This window comes from Trachymyrmex cornetzi, unplaced genomic scaffold (genome assembly GCF_001594075.2).
Source record: "Trachymyrmex cornetzi isolate Tcor2-1 unplaced genomic scaffold, Tcor1.1 scaffold1042, whole genome shotgun sequence".
In the NCBI taxonomy this organism is placed as follows: Eukaryota; Metazoa; Arthropoda; class Insecta; order Hymenoptera; family Formicidae; genus Trachymyrmex; species Trachymyrmex cornetzi.
This window is the reverse complement of record NW_017295590.1, coordinates 56,250-67,125: the sequence shown is the minus strand read 5'-3', so window position 1 is coordinate 67,125 and position 10,876 is coordinate 56,250. Positions and strand designations below refer to the sequence as shown.

The 10,876-nt window shown below is 34.0% G+C and overlaps 1 protein-coding gene across 1 annotated transcript in view; it reads right to left on the bottom strand.

Annotated features, from left to right (window-relative positions):
- LOC108759252 (uncharacterized) overlaps positions 1 to 9,212 on the bottom strand; it is a 69,192-nt gene extending 59,980 nt beyond the window's left edge. The window contains exons 1-2 of the mRNA XM_018504599.1: positions 9,152 to 9,212; positions 9,050 to 9,099 (exon numbers count right to left, since the gene is read on the bottom strand). Coding sequence (XP_018360101.1) covers positions 9,050 to 9,099; positions 9,152 to 9,212 — 111 coding nt within the window. The remainder of the gene's footprint in view (positions 1 to 9,049; positions 9,100 to 9,151) is intronic.
- Between the last annotated feature and the right edge of the window lie 1,664 nt (positions 9,213 to 10,876).

Here is a 10,876-nt window from a genome sequence, read left to right as displayed (position 1 = left end):
CATAAGAAGGAAATAAAAAACACCATACGGCATCAAAAAATTGAGGTTTAGGCGGAAATTTTGACGCTTCGAAAAAAATTTTATCTTTAAAAATAAAATGCGCAGGCGGGTGGCTGATTTGAGAAAGAATGCCCCATATATAATTTACAGCACAAATTCAGATAGCAGGAATAAATTATAATAAATGGATTATATTTTCAATCATATTATATTGTTAAATCCTGAAACACTTTTAGTTTGTGTAATACTACTACGAAAGCGAAACAACGAACGTAAAAGACAGTCATGTACCTGATTATATGATCTCTTTACATGTCTGATTCTTAAAACTTTCAATATTACAAAATGGAATCACTTTACCAATCTTACAAAACACCGCTGTCGTACATTGAATTCCAGGTGTAGTTGTCTCGAGTTCAACGTGAAAGATACGAGACGAAACAACAATAAGATCGAAAGAACATGGGATAGAAGAATTGAAAAAGTTAAGAAAGGTGAATGAGAAGCTACTCCAATTTTCCATTTCTAGGACAAAGAAGAGAGTAACTTGCTTCTCGTGTTATTTACAAGGAGATATAGAAACCGGCTTAACTCCAAATCATTCAGAAACACTCCTTAACGTTGCTCTAAATTTTAATATAATTACATATATGTGCAAAAGTTTGTTAAATGCCTTTATAAAGTTCCTTAACATTATACAAATGGATTGAAATAATATTTGTTAAAACATGTTATTTTTGTAGTATGCAAATTGAGAAGCTTTTAATTTCATTTATTTATATCTAAAGCGCGCCGTTATATAACATCTCAAATTTTTAAAATTTATTACTTCTTTACTTAAATTTTGTTATCCGTGGCTGATTAATTACGCGTAGAATATGACACACTATACGTAGATTACGATTTCGAACATGATATATATGCAGGTATATATATGTACGTATTCGAAAACGCAGTACATATGACGATAATCCGATTTGCTGCAGGATAGAAGCGATTCATAGTTCGATAATCCCAGGAAAAGTCTTGAATACTTATCGCTAAGAGGACATATCCTAAAGCTTGAAGAAAAAATTCCCTAACTTGTTAAAAGATTTTTACGCGGATAGTTAAAACCACTTTAGGGTCTCATCAAACGATCGCGTGGTCAAATAATTATTATATATACTAGATCTTTGTAATTTGAAATTATTAAATGACACAGGGATATATCATAGCACACTTAAGCGTTCATAAAAGCCAGCATTCAATCACGAACTCGATAACCCTAAAAAGTTGTCAATACGATCTCCGATGAATTCTTGCATTCGTGCTCTTTAAATCCTCATGGGAATAAGTTCGAGATTTGTACTTTTTTCGCAGCTATATATATCTAGTATATAAAACTTTAGTACAAATAGTTTTCCTTATAAGTACGGTACAGAGCCAAGCATATTGAAAAAGCTTTTATTATCAAACAACCGTTCGAATAATTATAAAATAAAATAATATAACTAATTTTCATTTATGTCAAAAATAACCGACTATTCTCTCGCAGTATTTTGAGATATCTCAAACACGCAATTTATCCCAACGTAAATTATTCAGATTCACGCATTTGCATTAGCGATTCTCGCGCTACTGACAGCTCGGAAACGCAATGATCTGCGGATTATATCAATTACAGCTGAGGCTGGCTATTAAATGTTCAGACAAGATCAAATACCACGAGCTGTTCCGTAAATTGGGAAACAAAACGCCGCTAGGCGAGTGTTTACCACTCGCGGTCGACCACTTCGTGATTGAATTCAATATTCCCCTCCGAGAACGCATACGTGTGAAATAGATATACGCACATACTATTCTTATTCGACATATAGACGGAGATCGACCGGAAATTAGTAGAAACTGCAATGGTCCGGTAACTCGGTATGGAATCCATTCAGGATGATACAATGGATTGAGTCGTATGGTGGACCGACGACTGATGGTGCTTCCGAAACAGCCGCGCACCCTAATTCAATTCTTCTCTTATACCTCTCGATAAATTAAGATTATATCTATCGCGAACGTAATGCGACTTTATGCAATTTCATAAGCCTTTATGCGTTTCAGTAAAAGTTTCGGCAAAAAAAACATTATCGATTTTTTTGTGATAAAATGCTACAAAATGCGACAAAGCTGCTTCAGTATTTAAGCATCGATAACTTCTCCGTTATAAAAACGATAGTAAATAAAGAATTTTTCATATACTAAACTCGTTTAATTTCAACTAAAACTTCCATATAGGTTTTGACTTATTTTCTTAAAGAGTTAAAAGTAAAAGATTGTAGATATGATAACTTAAAAGATAAAGCTTGAAGAAAAATTATTAACTTTCCTGCTCGTTTAAACTTTATTAAAGATTCTATCAATAATCGTTGATCTAACGGAAGTAAAATATTCCTGTTCGAGAAGCCACAGATTTCCGATTGCACTGTCAAGAACTATTGAGCTGTAAAGCCATATCTAACAATACCGTCATCGAAATGCTAAACCATATTACGAGCTTATCTTTAGTAGTCAGGGATAAAGAGCGATTATCTCCATCTATAGAAAAGCCGTTCGATGTAACGGCGCGCTGCAAAGTCGGTAGCAGGATAGTTCGATACTGGAATAACCGAGTACTCACAATGGAATAATCAGTCGAGTAATTAGCGGAGTAATTAATGAAGTAATTACTGAAACGCGTTATAGCAATGCACGGTATAACGCGGTCGCGGGAACGAATTTGCGGATGCATTATGATATTGCGCAGACGACGAGGAAGAAAGAAATGCACGCGATCTCTCGTCGTCTATAAGGACCAAGAGAACGGTGTAACTTTCTACTATACGGGAAGCAAAAGATATAAAGAGCTTCGGCTCTCAAGATGGGAATTAATGAATCGGGCTCGAGACGAGACGAGAGGCAGAAATTTTATGGAACACGCGGGGCAACAAGTAAAACCGCTAATTGATCGTAAAAACGTTTAATAATGCCGAAGAAAAACGGGTAACAGGCCCATCATTATATGGTGCCAACGGAGCACTAAAAAAGATAGATAGATAAATATGTAGAGAGAGAGAGAGAGAAAGCCTTAGAAGAATATTGAAGCTGACGGCAATAAAAGTTTTTTTATTTTTCAGTTGCTTCAAGTACAATTTAAGGAATAAAAGTGATAATGGAGCATTCGCTATCATCAAACAATAAAATTTAATGAGTTATATATTATGATGATGTATTTTTATATTCTACTTAAAAAATATATCTGTATAATATCATATAAATATATTTTATCGATACATACAGGAAATAGATAAAATTTAAAACATGTGAACACTTGAGAGAAATGCATTATTTGTTTTAAATTATTGTCATAATAGAATGTTGATTAACCATTTATCTTTAATACAGATTCTGTCTCTGGTAGCACGTTATTTAGCGACACATTTGTTAATCGTTGGCATTGCATTAAAGATATATTGGGCCATGCAATATTGTGCCAATATTGTACCAATAAATTATACTTCTAAGCATCGTTAAATGTAGGTAGTCGTACAATGCTTAAATAGGCACCAATGGAATATCGTACTAAATTAGCAGAACATGTTTCAATTATTGCTCATATAATAACGTTACAGGAGGACATTTTGTTTTTCACTCTATTATCCGAAATTGATTTCTTAAAAAATTAATTATTTCTATATTCTTTAATACCTTTCCTAATCAACGCAATTATCTGATTTAAATCATGCAATTATTGTGAGTAGTTTTGAAAAGCAGGATAAGAAGCAGATTTTCTTCTTCAATATCTCTTAATTAAGTAATTGGAAAATGTTCTGCTAGAATAATGCAGACATAATATTGCACTGGTAATTATTCAAGTATTGTATGACTCGATTCGAATAAGAATAGAATTTGTATTAAAGAAAAACGATAGATCAATCTCTTATTAAAAAAATAACTAGTGTATTTCCCAAGTATTCACATTATTTTGTCTATCCTCAGTACATACATTTTTTTTTATTTTGTGTAAAACTATCATTCTTCGGATATTCTTCACGAAATGTCGTTAAGAAATATTGTGCGTTATTTTAAAGTCGTTACTGAAAGATTAATATGTAAATATGAATGGATCTATTCATAGTAGAATGTCGAATTTTCCGGATGCAAATTTTTCTATACTCCAATATCTTCTCACTTTAATAAAAATTGACGTATACACATGTCGAAATCGTCCCCTTTCAAAACTTCATCCGTTCCAATATTTTCAAAAATTACCTTTGCATACAAGACTATACAGTATCTCATACACGGTCATATGCATAAAAATGAATAGTGTCACTATCGCGTTTCAAATTTTTATTTTAAAAAAATAAAGTGTTTTTACCGTGTCTAATAAATACATAATACTGCATTATTTGCAGCAAAAGAAATCTTTCTGAATTCTTTTTAAAAATTGAAGAGATGTACAAATCGTTTAAAATTGTCGAACAAAAATCGAACGTTTATTCTCGACAAGCAATTTTCAAGCATATTTTCAAGTATATTTTCGATGTTAACATGTGAAAGAAAAACTATTATTATAGCTTTCATAATATACGTATATATCAGACAGCATAATCGACAATATAATATAGTGACCATCTCATGCAACTCGATCGCAACTACCTGCAATCACCAATACCGTACACCACAAACTATATACACCTATACATATCCATTCGCGCAGGTGGACGACGGGGATCTTGCATTATGCTAATAATCCGGCCGTACATTACCGGCAAAGTGCCCATTATGCCCCAACCATATAGTATTCCATGATTTAATTTCGCAAATTTATCGCCAGGGAGATTAAACGGACCGAACTTTGGGTTCGCGCCCTTCATCCCCTTTCGTCCCCCTGCCATCCATCCTACGCGAGAAAGGGGGTTACATGCGTTCTTCACCGGAAAAGGCTTTCTTATACGCGACCCGATGCAAGCACGTAGGCGTGGCCGGAATTCTCGCGAAGAAAGGTTCCTCGTTACGAGAGCCTCGTAATATTTTGCTACGACAAATTGCGAAAATTAGACAGGCTTAATATCCTGGGGAGCGCACATCGCCGACGTGCCGCTCGCGACTAGCAGACCGTCTCGTGTCTTTTCGTAACGTCACTTTGACAGTCGCACTATATTTCATCCCCAGAGATGGATGTGAAGGGACCACATTTCTTCCTTTCCTTTTAGATATTTAGGCGCGTGTGTGAAGTTAGCACCTCAACATTAAAATTTCATAGTTTTGGTGAGAGTTCTCGCTCCGTTTTACTGCAATAATAAGAATTTCTAATAATTTATACTAAGAGTTTTACTTGAAAACAATCTCATTTAATTTTTAGACATAATTTCTTGCATGATGCGTGCGAAATGCTCGTAGAAATACACGAAGCGGGCGTAATTTTTACGATTTACCTTACAAGTGTAAATTTATCCAATCTAATACGAGACTCAATTGCTAATCTCGACGAGACTATTCCGGAAAATCCTTCGGATACGTCCCTGTCGCCTTCGTGCGACGACTTTCTTTCCACTCTAATAGACTATGTTCGTACGTCACGAAACGACGTGAGGCGAAAGGGAATTCCCCTTTTCTATCCGCATTGCGTTTTCGCACAGGCACTCATCCACCCATCCTTTCGGCAGCGCGAGCGCGACTTTAATTTCCCGGCAAAAAATATTATCGCGCGGGTCAACTTTCGGCGAGCGGACGCCTCATCCGGCTTAAATTGGCTGTAAAGATTACCGTCCGTTGCCGTCTATATTTCCGGTGACTGCGCGATCTCGCCGCATAGAAGAGACGTAACGCTCTCCCGTTTTGTTAGCTCATTGTTTACGAGACTTTATGTTGCCGCCGCGTTCTTGCAGTATTGCCAAAAGTTGGCCGAAACTCCCATGGAAGGGAGTGTTACGATCTAGTTTCAAACAGGCGTATCCGAGGAAACCATGGAGATTATAAGCGAGTCGAGTTGGCTAGGCCGATACGTCCACGGTGAACTCTCTTTAACGCATTAGGTATCTTAAATATTATTACAGGTATTCATGGAGATTCAGATTATTGAACTATTACTGACTTCTCTCTCTCTTCTCTCTCTTCTCTTCTAATGTAGTGTAAAACGAAGTTATACATGTCGTATTGGTAGGAGGTAAACATGGTAAATATTAACTTAGTACATTGTTTATTATGATAGGATGGAATTATCATAATTCGCCATGAGCCAAGATAGCCGATAACAAGCATATCTACAAATAAGCTCCGAGAGATTATTGGAGATTACAATTCCGGAAAAAGCTTTTGCCGTATATATACATATATAATCAAATTTTTACAATTCATAAAAATATTAATTATATCTTGCTTAACGAAAAATTAACTTTAAAAATTACTAAAAGAGAATTTGTAATTATAATGTATACAGGGTGTCCTGAATAGATCGGGACACCTGAATATTTCAGAAAATATAAGGTCAGGTTAAGATCACATCGATTTTTTTATATGGCACACGCTATTTTTGATTCCAGAATCTAATAGCTGGTGTCGAGAGCTTTTCAAAACAATAAAGTTATTTTTCATAAAGTACTTTTCGAGTTATAAGGCTCGAAAGTTACAGTATTATAACATTGAATATTGTTCAGGATCATGTCCTGGATAACGTTTGTCAAGATCAAGATCGTTGGAGACTATTTCTCTTATTTAGATTTTTACATAAATATGAATTTTCAGTGCAAAAATAAAAATAAGAGAAACAATCTCCAATAATCTTGATCTTAAGAGGTTTTAAACGTCGGTGGAACACCTTACGTAATGCTAATGCTAGCGGTACTATAACTTTCAAGTCTTATAACTCAAGAAGTACTTAATGAAAAATAACTTTATTGTATAATACTATTTTGAAAAGCTCTCGACACCAGTTATTAGATCCTGGAATCAAAAATAGGATGTACCATTTTAAAAAATCGATGTGACCTTGACCTGACTTTGGTGACGACACCCAAGATCAAACTGATAAGATCAGTTTAGACCTAAATAGGTCCTTTTGAATCCTACAACTTTGTCTAAAACACTTTTCTATTGTATAAAACTTAGATTTTCCGAGATATTCAGATGTCCCGACTTTTTTGGTACATATTGGTATATATTAGACTGACAAGGAAAAAAAAATTTTTTTAATCGCCGTCTCAGCTCAAAAGTTTCCATTTTATGCCAAAACAACACCCCTAAATTTTTATTAAATAATATTAAGATTCAGAGGTCGCTAATGAATGATTTTTAAAATTTCGATTATCCTTAATATATGTTTGATTTGATACAGAAATGACTTAATCTGGATTGTAAATCCAGTACCACATAAATGTGGTACTGTATGTTTTTTTGGTCGCTGAACACGATATAATTCATTTAGCAATAATTCATTTAGCTCTACGATATACGCCTTAGGAAATATAGCCCTATTAATGTAAAAAAATGATCAAATAGGTTGAAAGTTGATTTTAACAGGATCCCAAGCGTTCAAATGAATTGTTACATTCTTCAAATAGGTTCTTTCACCCAGAACAAAATTCAATTGAAATTTTCTCTGCATAGACCTCCTACGGACTTCCTACGGATTATAAAACATTTTTGAGGATAGAAAAAATTTTTTTACAAGTTTTAAAGTATATCGTTTTGTGGTTTTGGCATCCTCAAATCAAATGCCTCAATTTGACAATAAAAAAATTTTTATTAGAAAATGAAATAAGTATATATATAATACAAAAAAATTATTTAATTAATTGAAATAAATTACATATATCAAATAAGAACAAAAATAGAAATAAAATTTCAATGGAATAATAATTAATTAATGATCCAAATAATTCATATCTAATATATTTCGAAAATTTTGATAATAATATGAATAAACTTCCGGAGAACACTGCACTTACGTATTAAATCTTCCAAATTTTTGTATTAAATCTTGTGAATTGTTCTAACATTCGACGTCTACTAAGCTGGACCCCCCCCATCATCAAAAATCAAGTTCGGAATAGGCCAAAAATTTAATACTCTTTAGGTGCTAATTTAGTACCCTATTCCGAATTTTAGTGCTCAAACCATTTAGCAGCAATAAAAAAATATATATACAATCCATGTATACAAAAAATAAGTACACAGGAATTTTAGTGCTAATTTAGTGCTCCAAAATACAGCAAAATATTTTCAAATATAGCGTTATTTCAATTATACGTCGAGAAGAAAGGCGCACCGCGCTCTAAAATTCGTTACCCGATCATCAAAGAATTTGATACTCGCATGATTTTGGTATTAAAACAATCCTTAGACATTGTAGTATCAAAATATATACATTTCCGATTTTAGTGCTCACTTAAAGTGACTGAAAAAAATCAATTCGTTTCGCAAGAGCGCCCGCCGCGCTGCCGCGGCGCATAGGGAGAATCCTTTGATTCTCATTGTCACCTGTGTGAAAAGTTGACCCCCCCACTAATAAAAAACTAAAAATAACCATTACCATTCGTTTGGTAGTCGTTTGGTGGTGTTTGGTAGTCCATTCCGGACGTTTGGTAGTCAAAGATATAACGAAAAGAGACGAATGCGTATGAAGTTGGCCCCTGCACTTGTAAAATTCGGCTTTGCAGACTGCACATACAATAATCACTATAAGCATTCATTTGGTGGTCACTTACCCTAGTAGCATAAATTATTGGCGCAATATTGGGAAACGAATGTACAGCTAATATTAAAACATTGGATAACCAATATTGGTCCAATATTGTAAAGTAGACGCCTAGTCATATTTAGCCAATATTGGTTCAACAATATTGGACCAATATTGTTTCAAAAATATTGGACCAATATTGAGGATTCAATTTTTACCCAATGTTTTACATTGGCTATACATTGTTTTTCCAATATTTCGCCAATATTGGGCAAAAATTTAATCTCCAATATTGGTCCAATATTGTAAAGTAGACGCCTAGCCATATTTAACCAATACTGGGGATTCAATTCTTACCCAATGTTTTACACTGGCTATACATGATTTTTCAATATTCGCTAATATTCCTGAAATAATGTATATTCAATATTAGAAATAATTGAATGAAAATTCACTTACCTACGGGATTCGAACCTGAGACCTTCGGACTATGAGTCTTCTGCGTTATGTGCTGCACCATTTCTTCGATTAATAAATGTGTTACTTAATTGTACATGTATGATATAAACAATCTATTCACAATATATATCCAATAATAAAGACAAATAAATAAATAAATAATAAATAAATAACAAATAAAGACAATATTAGGTAATGATTAACATGCAATATTGGCTACACATTTTGGCATTTATTATATAGCCAATATTGTGTAACCACTGACACGCAATATTGGCTACACATTGGCACTTATTATATATCAATATTTGCATTACATTGGGAAATATTGGCCAATGTATCGCCAATGTAGAGCCAATATTGTGTATCGACTGACATGCAATATTGGCTATACATTGGCGTCTATTATATAGCCAATATTGGCATTACATTGGGAAATCTTGGCCAATGTATCCCCAATACAACCAATATTTAGCCAATCTTAGCCAATGTATAGCCAATATTCTGTGCTACTAGGGTACTGACGTTTGGTAGTCCATTCTCGATGATTGGTAGACGAAATTATACCCGAAAATATTTAAAAAACGATATACAGGCGTGAAGTTAGCCACTTGTAAAACTCGGCTTTGCAGACTGCACAAACAATAATCTCTGTAAGCATTCGTTTGGTGGTCGCTTACTGACGTTTGGTAGTCCTTTCCCGACCATTGGTGGTCAGAAATATAATTAAAAATATCAATAAACGGCATATGCTCGTGAATTTACCCTGTTCATTTCTAAAACTCGGCTTTTTCGATTGCATATGTAGGCTGTGTCCCAAAATAAAATTAATTAAAAAAGTTGAGAGGTCCCAGGTTTAAACCCTGGCTGATGTAATATTTTTCGCAATAAGTTTCTATACAGTTTTTCTAAATAATTAATTTAGGGGGGACTATAACGTTTCAGATTGATTGTGTTGACAGTCCGAAAGTTATCGGCGCGTAATCATAGTTCTAAAATAAAATCTATTTAAAAAATTATATTGTTTGAAACATCTAAACTTTGACCGTTGTTGGTTTGTATTAATTAGCATTGATTAATTTAAAAAATTTTGCTATTTTTTGGACATTGTTATTTTTTTCGAAATGTGGATTAAGAATACATATATAATTATTTAAATTTTCGGGAATGAACTACTAGGTCAGTAAGCGACCACCCGACGAATGCTTACAGTGATTATTTTGTATGCAATCTACAAAGCCGAGTTTTACAAGTGGGGGGGCTAACTTCACGCCTGCATATCGTTTTTTTTAACATTTTCAGTTATAATTTCGACTATCAATGATCGGGAATTGACTACCAAACATCTGTAAGCGACCACCAAACGAATGCTTACAGTTATTATTACATATACAATCGGGAAAGCCAAATAAAGAGATTAATTTTACTCGTGTATGTCGTTTTTTTTATATTTTCGGTTATACTTTCGACTACCAATCATCGGGTATGGACTACCAAACGTCAGTAAGCGACCACCAAACGAATGCTTACAGAGATTATTGTTTGTGCAGTCTGCAAAGCTGAGTTTTACAAGGGAGGGGGGGGGGCTAACTTCACGCTTGTATATCGTTTTTTTAATATTTTCGGGTATAATTTCGACTACCAATCATCGGGAATAGACTACCAAACATCAGTAAGCGACCACCAAATGAATGCTTACAGTGATTATTATATGTGCAGTCTTCA